At 36.9% G+C, this 13,639-nt stretch overlaps 1 protein-coding gene across 4 annotated transcripts in view; it reads left to right on the top strand.

Annotated features, from left to right (window-relative positions):
• The window catches only part of reck (reversion-inducing-cysteine-rich protein with kazal motifs), a 74,502-nt gene that overhangs the window by 27,743 nt on the left and 33,120 nt on the right, over positions 1-13,639 (top strand). For all 4 annotated transcript variants that reach the window (XR_010011224.1, XM_062991204.1, XM_062991203.1 and 1 more), the window contains exons 3-10: positions 4,729-4,803; positions 6,972-7,008; positions 7,410-7,495; positions 7,636-7,683; positions 9,185-9,218; positions 9,747-9,944; positions 10,577-10,841; positions 11,801-11,974. Coding sequence is in view for 3 of the 4 variants with exons in the window: in XM_062991204.1 (XP_062847274.1) it covers positions 4,729-4,803; positions 6,972-7,008; positions 7,410-7,495; positions 7,636-7,683; positions 9,185-9,218; positions 9,747-9,944; positions 10,577-10,841; positions 11,801-11,974 (917 nt within the window). In the remaining variant the exon portion in view is untranslated. The remainder of the gene's footprint in view (positions 1-4,728; positions 4,804-6,971; positions 7,009-7,409; positions 7,496-7,635; positions 7,684-9,184; positions 9,219-9,746; positions 9,945-10,576; positions 10,842-11,800; positions 11,975-13,639) is intronic.

Raw genomic sequence — 13,639 nt, 5'->3', positions numbered from 1 at the left:
GCCTCTGTCTCAGTTCTCACCTGTGTCTCTTTTGGACCTATCTGAGATCTTAACAGGGATGCGAAGCTCCACTTGTGTTTTGGATCCTGCTCCATCAAAACTTGTTAAGGGTTGTTTTCCAGTTATCTCATCACTTATCACAGAGATAATCAATTCCTCTCTTAGTTCTGGCTCAGTCCCTCAATCACTCAAATTGGCTGCTGTTACTCCCATACTTAAAAAACCTGGACTTGACTCTAACATTATGAGTAACTTTCGGCCCATTTCCAATCTTCCATTTCTGTCGAAAATACTGGAACGTGTTGTTGCCTCACAGCTCAAAGATCACCTAAATTCCAATAATCTATTTGAATCATTTCAGTCTGGTTTCCGCCCCCAGCACAGCACTGAGTCAGCCCTCCTCAAAGTCACAAATGACCTTCTTCTTTCCTCAGACTCTGGACAAATTAATATTCTCGTCCTCCTTGATCTTACTGCAGCTTTTGACACCATTAATCACTCCATTCTTCTGTCCCGCCTTGAATCCTCTGTCAACATCACTGGTACTGCCCTTTTGTGGTTAAGGTCATATCTCATAAACAGACAACAGTTTGTTAATATCAACAATTGTAGTTCTGCCATTGCTCCACTGTCCCAAGGCGTTCCCCAAGGCTCAGTGTTAGGTCCCCTTTTGTTTATTCTTTATATGCTCCCCCTTGGTGACATCATACGTCGGCATGGTTTACATTTCCACTGCTATGCTGATGATATTCAGCTTTACATCTCCTCCAAATCCATTAATACTGAACTTCACTCCACTCTGACAAATTGCATCACTGAAATGAAATTGTGGATGAAAGCTAATTTCCTCAAATTAAACTGTGAAAAATCAGATATGATCATCGTAGGTCCTACAACCCTGGCAAAAACCACAAAAAATTTTCAAATTACCATTGATAATGACACTTTGTCTCCGTCTTCTAACATCCGAAATCTTGGTGTAATTTTTGATAGCAACCTCTCTTTTGACCGCCATGTAAATCACATCACCAAAACTGCTTTCTTTCATCTAAAAAACATAGCACGTCTACGTCCATCACTCTCTTTTTCTGCCGCCGAAACCTTGATTCATGCTTTTATTACATCCAGAATTGATTATTGCAATAGCATCCTTTATGGTACATCTAACAAAATCCTAAAAAAACTTCAGTATATCCAGAATTCAGCTGCTCGCCTCCTTACTCATACTCGCTCCCGTGATCATATTACACCTGTTCTACAAAAACTTCATTGGCTTCCCGTTGCTCAACGCATTCAATTCAAAATTCTTCTATTCACTCACAAAGCTCTCCATAATCAGGCCCCATCCTACCTCACCGACCTGCTCCATCAGCACATTCCCTCCCGTAGCCTTCGCTCTTCTGAGGCTAACCTACTGTCCATACCCTCTAGGACCAAGCACCGGACCTGGGGTGACAGGGCCTTTTCCATAGCTGCTCCATCTTTATGGAATGCTCTCCCCAAACACCTACGAGATTGTCCTGACCTGTCCAAATTCAAGTCACTTCTCAAAACTCATCTATTCAGAGTGGCATTTAACTTGTAACAACACAAAATAAATGCTTTTATTTTTGCTATTCTTTTTAATAGTTTTTATACTTAGATCACGACAGAAATGTGAAGTCCTAGATCCTAAAACTTGTAAAGTTTTCAGTTTCCTGATTGCATGTAAATCTGTCCTGTTTCTGTCTAATTTTAAGAAATTGTTCTATATTTGTTGTTCTCTCTCATAATTTAGCTAATTTTTAATGAACTGTCTTATGCTGCTCTCTTTGTTTTTATCTTAATTATTCTTGATGTTGATGTACTATTTTGATTTTGTACTATGATTTGTATGGTGTATGTACGTATTTGTTTTGATTATTTGTCTTATGTAAAGCGTCTTTGAGTATCTTGAAAAGCGCTATATAAATAAAATGTATTATTATTATTATTATTATTATCTTATTAATGGTGAATGAAAAACCCAAATGAAAACGCATAGATAAGATAAGATAAACCTCAATAATAAGATAAGATAATAATAATAAGATAAGATGAAACTCAGTAATTAAGCGGGTGTCCACATACGTCTGTCCATATAGTGTAGACATCAGGCTGGCACTATAATGAAGTATGCAAAATTTGACAAATGGCTGCTAAGTCTGTGATTTATTAATTCATATATTTTTCATAACATTTTCCTGGCGATCCTGGACGTACCTCTGTTTATTGCAGGGCACCACGATTTTACACATTCTGCTCCCTTACTTAGAAACATATTACAGCAGCCAGTCTAACTTTTGTCTTTTGGGACATGGCAAAAAACAAAATTCCTGGAGTTAACCTATGCCGCTCAGTACAGACACTGACAAGGTCAACCCAAACCGCACCAACATGCCGACCCAAATAATGATCCTCATTTATGTACTTTGTTAAAAAGCAAAAAAAAAATCCAGTCACAAACTTTGTGATTCAAACAAAAAAAGATGAAATGTAGATGATCACACAGATAAAACCACTGGTTAGATGTTTGCTAGATCAAAACTAGGATGTAGACAAAGATGTCAATAACTTCACAAACCAGCATGACTTCAGAAGATTCAACCACAAGATACAAACCATTATAGATCAGAAAGGCAGAACTGCAGTTTGCCATAAAATGCATAAACAAGCAATTTCTGGGACAAATTCATCTGGGCAGATAAAAAAAAGGACAGATTCTCTGCAATGGGAAAAGGAAAGTACAAAACTACAGCGAACCTTTACATCTGTGTAGAATGGTCATGTATGATTGCCCGCAGAACTGAATAATTTGTCTTTTATTGGTTTTGACACTTAGATCTATTGAAATTGAAATTTAGTGAATGGTATAACGAACTGTAGTAGAATAATGGCCTCAAACATACTGCTAAAACAACTACAGAGTTACCAGGACCAAAAAGTTAATGACGCTTATATAACTTACCCAGCATTTTATTGAAGAAAAGATGGAAAGGAAAACAGCTTGAGGAAACTGAAACTAGCTGCTTAATATGCTTCAGTGCATTGCCAAGAAAGAAACACATGCACCGAATACCCATACATCTAATCTTATCAATAACAAAATTCTAAAAATGAATGGGAATGTGCCAGGTTTAAATAAGCAAGCTGTATATTTAAACACGTGTATTAAGTATGATTTTGGAATGGAATATCCAACAAGCTCATGGTCAGATGGAAATTTAAGTTCAACTAATCAGAATCACCAGATGCTGCTTTTAATAGTGTGTAATAATGACCCCAAACATACTGCTAAAGCTGTTACAGCTAGCAACTATTGAGTTTTTTGGACCAGAAAGAGAAATGCTTGGCCAGCCACTCAGACTGGCCAACACCATTACCTCACCTGAACCTCACTGTGCATTTAATTCACTTACTGAGGATACCAACAAAAGATACAATTTAGACCTGCTACATTGCAGGCAGTACATTACCATCAAAAATATGCCAGTATCTGGTTTTATCTAAAGATTAATGACTTAATGCAGTCATTGGTAGCAAATGCTATGGAAGTTGTTACTATGTTTAACAATTTAGGTTTGGTGAATTTGTTAAACTACCTATGTAGTATGTATTAAAACATCGTTAGTTAATTTTACATGCTATGTAAAAGCAAGCTACAGGAAGCAGTACTCTTGCTTAAATCAGATATGTGGCTACATTTTCTAATTATTGTAGGGGTCTGATGTTACACGTAGGAATAATTCTTCCCAGCACCGTTCAGTAATTGCAGTAGTTCAGTCTCAAGATAAAACAAGAAAAGTTTGAAAATGGTTACATCTTGATGTTCTAGTGGATGAACCTGTCTGAGTAGGTCAGTTTGTCTGGCAACATGTACCAAGAATGATGGTTGGTTTTCCTAAACTACCCCCAGGTTTCTTGTGTTCTCATACAGTGTAATGGGATGCCTACACACATGCCACAAAACAACGTAAGTCTGCGAAAGGGTAGGGCAAGATGAGTTGTGTGTTATCATCATAGGAATTGTATTAAGAGCCAGATGAGGATAGGAAAATTAGGAAAAAAGAAGAGAACTTAGTAGCAGCCCTTTCTAGCACTAGTGGAGAGTTTTCTGGAAGCATTTTTGGATTCCAACCATGAAAATAACCATTTTGCCGTATTACATTCTCAAACTAGTAATGACAGTATTGGGATGTACTTTTTTACAACAGTGTTGTATGCTAGTGTGTGCTCGGCAATGCAGCCTAATATTCTTTTTCACTGTTGATAAGGATTACATGATTACATATTTTTTATGTACTGAGAAACCCATTAGAAACCCACTGGGCCAACTGATTAAAGTTAGAATACAGATCAGAGAGGTTTTTTTAAAGAGGTAAAGAGTGTAATTACGGCTAGTGCTTAGATCTTCATTTAATCTATATTATTCTGTAATAAATATTCTCACTTTTTTATTTTACCTTTTAAAGTTTTATTAGTTTTAAGGCGTGTACCAGTACAACAGTACATAAGCTGTAAACGTTCACATTGCTTGTGTCAGTAACTAAATGTACCATCACCTGTACCTGTAGATTTATAGGACAGTGGTTGCCTAGTGGGTAAAGCTTTGGGCTATTTACCAAAAGGTTGTGGGACTTTAACCCTCTTGACTCCAGGGGCAATGTAAAGTGAATACTAAATGTGTTTTTCTGTTTTTTCTGTTCCCAGCTCGCAGCTATTAGAAGTGAATCCCGTTTGAAGCACCTTCTTCAGCGTTTACCAAGTTACTGTCCAGAGTCTATGGTAAGCTGAATCCCACAAACTGAGTCCTATATTGTGAATGATGTTTGATGCTGTCTGCTTAAACCCCATAGGAAGTCATAAACGGTGTAACTCATGCTTGATATGGTTCCTCTTTGATTAGGGTCTCACCCGTCCAGGGTAGAAAAGCATAATAGATGAAGGTTCCACTTTTATCCCTAATTACAAACCTAAAATGCTGACAGGGGCAGCATACAGTGTAAATCAGTGAGTGAAAGGATTTATTAATTTGGACATGTCCTGGATGTGTCCTGCTCTAATTTGCCTTAATGGATTCTAATGGATTTTAAAAGTGCTTTGCACCACTAGCTACACAGAGAGCTAAAGACTAAATCCCATTCAGAGTCTCTCACATTAATGTTTGATCTTAATGCCAAATATTGATAAGGTGGTCAATAAAGACAGTTAAGTTAAAACACATCAATATCAACAATAAAATATTGAACATTTTGTTCTCTGAACCTTAATCTGGTTCTATCCTTTGGACATAACAGTGTGTTTAAATCTTATTTTTCTTCTGTGAATATATTACAGTGATGTACAGCACTAATCCAGGAAAATATCATGTTTTTGATGTCAGAATTGATTCCCTCGGTTCATTGCTGTGTGCTGTATATGTTTCAAGCAGTCAAGTGACCACATGGCTTTTTACATGTTTTTATAATAGATTTAAATTCTGATCACTTTGGAGCCTTGCCAAAAATGAGCACATGTTCACTTCAGCTGTTTATATAATTTTATGGGAGGGTTTTTTTCCCTGTCTTAGGTTCATTTGTTTAATCAGTTCAGTTAAAAATTTCACATCTACAGAAATATGTTTCTTTCTGTTAGAAACCAGATATGTAAATGTTCTGTCAAAACAGCATAAAGTTGTCAAGCAGCAGAATGACATAATGAGCTAACACAAACAGGGCCATACATAGTCAGATTAAATCAATTTGCAATGACATTTGACTAACACAGCTTTTAACAGACAGGATCATTTTATGCAAATACACAAACACACATAATAAACATTTAAGGTACAACATATATCTTTAATAACTGCTAAATGCACTATACGTCGAAATATTTATTTTCACTGGACTATAAACTTGTTGGTCATCCTAATCCAAAACCATGTGCCTTAAAACAGGGTCTTTCCTTCAACCTCACCAACCTGCCAGTATGTAAATTGGCTGCTCTAAATTGCCACTGGGTGTAAATGGATAAGTGTGTTTTGCCTTGGAATAAATTGCTGTCCTGTCTAGAGTCACATCTGCCTTGCGCACAGTGATTTTAGTTAAGCCTACTGTGACCATGAAATGGTTAAAGCAGTTACTAAGGATAAATAAATTAATTCATCCTGAGGGCTCTTTACTGGCACAAAAGAAAATGTATTCACCCCAGCATTATGAGTTTGATCACAGACGGTGGCATAACCATCCGTGGCTTTAAGTCCAAGAGTACTTGTGTAAAGAAAGAGGCAGTTGGCATTCTCTTTAACAGTTTGATCTTTTTAATTATGTTACATGAGCTGCAGTGTAGAGGTGAGGACTGACTTAATGTTTCTACAAGAAAGCGTGTGCATTAGCAACTAGCCTTATGTAAATGCTCCTGTTATACCCAATCATCATAATCATCACCTGTTACCTATTTGCCTGTGTAAAGTCTTATATTGCCCCTGTCCTATCTTTTTTGGAATGTATTGCTGGCATTAAATAAAAAATGTGTGTATATTTTATTTTCATGTATTTACCAACATTTTTATCCTGGTCAGGGTCACAGTTAGTTAGGTTTTCTCTGAATCAATGGGACTGATTCAGAGGGATTGATTAATTGTCAGTGGATTAACACACCCTATCCAGGACGCAGTCCATCTCAGGGCCTTTTGTATGTAGGCACCTTACCGACCGATTGCAACACTGTGGATTCGAACCCCTTAATTCCAGAGGTAGTGGGCTAGCGTTATTTATCACTGTGCCACCCAAGTGCCCTCAAAAAAGAAAAAAAAATGTGTAGGGTAAATTTTAATTAAATAGTAAAAGCCAGTAAAAGACAGTTTAGTTTTCCAAAACGTTCCTTAGCTTTCTGCTTTTATTTACCTACAGTCCCAACTTTTTGGAAATTGTGTTTGTAGGACCTTTTATAATTCTGTTTCTTTTTTGCAGAATGAGCTTTGGATCTGCATCAATTCTACATTACCCGGTAAGACATGCAAGCAACATCTCACATGGATATGTAGGAGTGTTATCTAAGTGCGTCTGTCTATTCTCTCTTGTTCAAACTCAAAGAATAAGAGAGCATTCAGACTTTCTGAGAATCTAACGCTTTCCAGGTGCAAACATATCACAGCTCATATCCATCTTGCCTGCATGCCTGTTATTCTGATCCAAGTCTTTGAGGTACACCATGAAAAGATCCAGAATTAAACACAGTACATTAAAAACATGTTGTAGTTCTGTTCATGTTGCTGGGGTACATAAATAATGTTTATGTATTATTTAACAGCGGTGCAGTTCTTGAAGTGACTAGTACTAATACCTTAATAAAAAGAATAGACTGCACTGTGAATTTTTAAGACCTTTTAGAGTTTTATTGTGTTTCAGGGGCATCAAAGAAATCAGATGGATGGGTTGGTCTGGGGTGCTGTGAACTGGCCATCTCAGCAGAGTGCAGAAGGGAATGCAAACAGGTAATGCAAACCTGGATTTAGGCATGTTATGCTACATAACAGACAAGGCATAATTTGCATGGAATGAGCATGGTATTCACAGTTCCTTACTAAATGTTTGATTAAAGTTTCACTCTGCTTGGTTCTCTGATTTTTTCCAGGCATCTTCTAAAAATGATATCACAAAAGTATGCAAAAAAGACACAGAGGTAAGTTGGTTATATAAACATAGCATATGTAGACGTGGTGAATTATCAGTATTGATATCAGGCAATAGTCAGTTCTCAATACTGAGTTTTATGGGGAGAAGGGTGATGAGGATGGAGCCATCAGAAATAAAATGTACTTATGGGGCCAACCTAGTGTAAAATCAATTATTAAAAATTTAATGTAAGTGGCTGCAGCTTAAAAATGATTTATGTGCAAAAGTAATGGCACTTTTCATGTTTTTTTTCTTTACAATATGTGTAATTCAAATTTAAATCTGTTTCCTGTAGATAGTCTTAACTATTTTCACTCCCCACAAAAAAATGAAACTTGAACAGGATTTTTCGAACCGTTGTATATGACTGTGCCAGGTCTTCAGTGCCTGTCAGAATCACATTGTAACAATAAACAGGGGGAAGGCTAGCACCCGAAAGATTTGACTAGCATAAAAAAATGTCAGGAGATTAAAAACAATAAAAAGATGAGCACAACAGGGTAAAAGTAAACACAAACAGCATCTGTAACGAGGATGATCATTGCCTGTGCTGCCTAGCCTGATCTTAAGCAGAGCAGAATAAGCTTACTAATAGCAACTCTGAGCAGAATTTAATATGATGTTTACTTAAAAAACGTGAGGTGTCTGTCTTGAACTTCACTAAGAGCTCAAAATAATGTGAAGAGAAACTTTTGTTGGGTATCTCTGAAAAATTAACATACAAATACACACAACCATGTACACAGTGTTTTTGTTATTTGGTTTATAGTATGGTTTTTTGCCCTTAATAATAATTTCTAACAATAAGCAGTAAAGTTTCAAGCTCTGTTACTCAAAGGTTTATTTCTGAGACGTGTACCTGAATATGCATACATTAAAAACTGGTACTGTTGAACCCTGCATCCTTAGAAATGTAGTAAATACAAGTCTGTGTTAAAGAAAATCTTAATGTCTGTGCCATACAAACAGTCCAGCACTGCTGTGGGCTAGCTCTCTTCTTGTTTTGCTTCTTCTTTTGCTGACTTTGTAATATGACCCTCTATGTTTAATCAGACAAACAAACAAACAAACAAACCAGTGGGTGTAATGTTCGGTTTGAAGCAGACACACTCCTGCTTTAAGACTTTGGCTTCTTTTATCTCACAGCCTCAGCATAAAATCAAACTACAGCCTCAAATGCTTCAACTTATAAGTACTTATGAAGGGTTTTTTGATCAAATTTAAAATGTATTTTTTAAAGAAGAGGCAATTGTAAAGAATTATAGATGGTTTCAGTGTTATCTCAGTATGAAAATAAATAAGCTCCCAATACAAAAATAATTATGTGATGGGAGCTTTGACATTTTCCAAGAAAGAAACAACAGTTTGTTTGAACAGGTTCAAAAAATTTTATCTTTTTATCCTTTCATACAGAAATAGTGCCTAAATCAGACAAGTAATGAAATTGCCTTAACTGTGGATGATCTTGCAGGGCTGTCTGTGTTTAACATGCTCTTTTTCTTCTGCAGAAGCCACTTTACAGCTGTATCACCAAAAATGAAAGTAAGTGCTCATATTTGTTAACATAAGCTAAAGAAATACAATCAAATGCTGGCTGTAGATGAAGACAGATTCTACTGTTCCGTACATCAGTTGTTTGTTTTATAGTGCATGTTAGATAATCTGGTTCAAACAAATGGTTGACACTGCTGTGTGAAAAGAGGAAACAAAAAACCATTTCACTTACAAATGCATGTTTCTCTGCCTGCAAGGCACCCATCTTGCTGAAATTCAGCCTACCATTGAGCTCACCAGGGAATGAAATGCTTATTTGTGTTCATATATGTGAGGGCTGCCCTTTAGACATTGTCAGTCATGGTATGGGCTTCCTGTCCAGAGCTTGCTTTTGTACTTTGGTTTAACTGACCCAGTTGGGCAATAAAACTTGCTGCCTTCATGTAGCATTTACAGCTCAGTTACGGGAAGTGAATATGATTTAGTTTGATTTATGTGTTCAGTTTTGGGAATCACATGAACTTTGTACAAACACATGAGTTTGTATCTGTGCTCTCTGTTTCTCTGTTCTCCTAGTGGGCTCCGTCTGCTGCAGCTATGCAGGGAAACACACTAACTGCCATGAATACTGCCAGGCCATCTTCCGAACAGACTCCTCACCCACTGTTTCCCAGATCAACACTGTCAAGGAGTACTGCCAGAGCCTTAGTCCCCAGCTCATCAACTGTGTGGCCAATTACACCAAATCGTACCCAACCAGGAGTCCCATCGACAGTATGTTGTCTCACATAATTACTGCATAATGCACAATAGTGCAACTAATCTACGATTAGGAAACTGAGCATGTTTTACAGATCAGACAGTGATTTTAACACTTTCACACTCTACTGAAAGGAAATCATTTGTGATGCAAGTCAAAACGTTGTTGATAATGTAATAATAGTTATTCACAATATAAATATTGTTTGTGTATTCTTTAAATTCTTTGTTTAAAGGTAGACAAAACAGTTGAGATCAAGACAAGACTAAAACATTTTAATATTCAAAAAAAAAAAAATGGAGACATGCTAAGATCAAAACCAGATTAGGATAAAATGGACTCAAGATCAATACAAGACAAAGATCAGTACAGTGGTATAATGGCATTTGTAAATAAAGCTTAAAAAACGAATTTATGCTAGTTTGTATGTGCATTGGGGAACAGTAAAAAACTTTATTCATTTCCTTTTTTGTCTTGTTTCTACATGCTAGAAGTTAATAGTGTTCATTTTACCTGTAGTTGATGTACCACAGCAAGCTGAAACCATATAGTATTCATAAAGCAATGTAAAAAATGCTTTTTACCCAGTGTGCACATTTACCACTTTCCTCTACAGTAGTGAATTTCTATAAACTTTCTGCCATAGGTCTATACTGTTGTGACCGTGCAGAGGAGGCGCACTGCCAGACGGCGTGTAAACGAATCCTGCGTACCATGAACACCGAGCATGAGATCATGGAGGGCCTGATTAAAGAGTGTGGTAGTGAACCCCTTCCCCAGGACCCACTGTGGCAGTGCTTTCTGGGTAATGCTCACCCTCCGACAAAAAGTGATCCTGAGACCTCCCCTACAGCCAAGATGGACTGTGCCAAGCTCCACTGCTGCTCCAAAGCGAATACCTCACGTTGCAGGTAAGCCTAACTAATAATAGCAGAGGCTATCAATTTTTACAAAAAGTGAATCTTTAGCTTTTCTTGCTGTAAATTCATAACATAAAACAAGACATACACAACAAAAGTAGGCGGTTTTTGGATCGAACAAAAAAACAGGCTGAATCTGAAAATTAAACTGTCTTATGCAAACATTTGTACACCACTGGTGAAATTCTCTTTTTTTTTTAGTTAGTATATACTCTAGAAATTACACTTTATTGTGGCACTCTTTCATGCATGATTTGTGGCACAGTATCTATTTATTAGCTGGATTTAACTAAGTGGTGAATATATGTTCAATTTGATAAAAAAAAAAGACATTTATCCATATGCCACATTTTCGTTACGTTCAGTAAATAGACAACAATGTGCAATTAATGTGGAGGAATCTATATTTTTTTAATAAACAATGTAATATACTGTTGCACAGAATATAGGTATTTGGCAACAATACATATTTTGGATATTAAACCATTTTCTACTAAATATAGAAAACACTTATACTTACTTAAAACATAAATGTTATACTCATTTTTTTCTTTGTTTTATGGACATAAAACACAAATGTAAATTAAGTGAAACATGCAATTCCTTTGCTGAACTAAAGGATGTCAACATTTACATTTAAGGCACTTAAGAGAGGCTTTTATCCAAAGCAACCTACAACTGTCACTGAATACAATTCAAGCAATTAAAGGTTAAACTGTCTTGCTCAGGGGCCCACATGTAAAAGTGGTGGGGCTTGAACTATCAACCTTTTGATGATTAGTCCAGTACCTAAACCCCTGACCCTCCACCGCCCTTCAGAATGAGCCATTTAATATAGGAAGCAGGCTAATAAGTTTTTTACCAGCAAAAAGCATGACCTTTTAGAATCTTACATAACCACTTGTGTTTTTGTATACAAATAAAGTTTTTTTTTAATGTGTTTTCACCAGGAACATGTGCCAGGAAATCAGCACCAACTGGGGCACTCAGGTATGGCAGGAATTTAACCAGCTCTGTGAATACAATCCTGATGAGACAGACCTTATCACCTGCCTGGCAGATGTAAGGGAACCATGCCAGCTAGGCTGCAAGGATCTTACCTACTGCACCAACTTTAACAACAGGTAACAGGTCCCATGGTTTTAGCTATGGGGCAAGATGTTGTATTGGTGAAGTACTGTTATGTGTCAGTGCTTCTGTAATTATGTGGAGAAAATAATGGAAACTCACGGTAATATATTAATACCAGGAACCTATTAGATTTTAGGGCCACACTTTGCATCCAGAACAGCTTTAATTATTTCTTTTTTTGATTATTTGAAGGACATTAGTTGGATGATTCACCAAATGATCAAAAGTATGTGGAAACTCCATAATTAATGATCAAGACTGGGGTGTCCAAAAAGCTCAGGTGTCCACATAGTTTTGTTCATACAGTTTATTTACTTTGTAGCCTGCTGTCCAGAGTATTCCATAGAGGTTTAATATATGGTGTCTAACTTTATTTTAGTTGCATAATTCATAGACTGCAACTAGTCTTGTAAAACAGTTGCAACTATACTATTGCAGATCACCCATCATACTTAACATTGTGGGTTAAAAGAATTCCTTGGCTCTTCTCCAAATATAAATCCATTTAAAAGATCATTTGGTTTTAGCATTTGTTGAGGGAAAAAAATGCATTTTGCACTAGAGAGGTCAAACGTCATGGATTTTGCAGTACAGTTCCTATATACTACAGCTCAGGAATGCAGTCCCAGTGAATGGCTTGTTCAAAGAACATATTTTGTCCATATATAGTTTTGCGAAGTATCATACGTTACACATGAATGAGACAGTGATAAATTACGCCAACCCTGACCAGGATGGTGGTAAAACATGAAAATGAAAAGAAAAAGACCTTACATGGACAAACTAGTTTGTGATAGCGTAGCTGTTAGGTAGTTCTGGTGCCAGGTCAGTTGTACTCTGTACTTTTGATGTCAGCTGCATGGTTATTATGGTAGGAGTGGACCAGTTTTCAAATCAGAGAAGCAAGATTCCTGCCCTTGCTAAATAGTTTTGGCCTCACATGCACTCCACATCACCCAGTGCGACGATCCCAGCTGGCCCTCCCATCGGTTTGAGGGTAGCAGAATGTGCCATGAAATACAAAGACTTGCGGTCAACTTGTGGAGTTTGTAACATCATCCTTTTGCTCATGGTTGAGTTATAAATTGTTGTCAGATTGTAAGACACTTGGGGCTTTTCCTCAGTTGTGGCTTAGTGAAATGTAGCACTTGTGAGTTCTTTAAGGGGACAGTTTTGTTTTTGCATTGAGGTTTTCGGTGGCTTGTTCTATTGTACAGAGTGTACAGAAACAAAGGCTCACAGACTAAAGTGTTTAAACATGTTAAACAAAGCTCTAAAAAATATTTTTAATTATTTTACTTTTTGTCGTAATACACTGATGACACTGCTAATTCTGTCAGACATGTATTTTTATCAAATAAACTTTTTAGCTCACATTTTACAAACTGTATACTGATTGATGTTTCTGAATTTCGCTGGCTAGTCAAAGTGTCTCAGTGTTCCATTATGCACACGCAGATTTGGCCCTATAATGATATTACGAGTGTTAGTTTTGCTTTTTTGGTTTGGATGAAGCACAAAAAGAAATATTGTTCATGCAGAATTGTTCTATAACCATCTTGGTTTGAAGTAGTTCACACTCCTGGATTGAGTGGCCCACCTCCTGTTTGCACATCTTCATCACAATCTGCTTGGAACGTGTCTTGAGGCTTTCAGTA

This window comes from Trichomycterus rosablanca, chromosome 3, assembly GCF_030014385.1.
Source record: "Trichomycterus rosablanca isolate fTriRos1 chromosome 3, fTriRos1.hap1, whole genome shotgun sequence".
Taxonomy (NCBI): Eukaryota; Metazoa; Chordata; class Actinopteri; order Siluriformes; family Trichomycteridae; genus Trichomycterus; species Trichomycterus rosablanca.
Note: the sequence above shows the minus strand (reverse complement) of the source record. Positions and strands in the feature narration are given on the sequence as shown.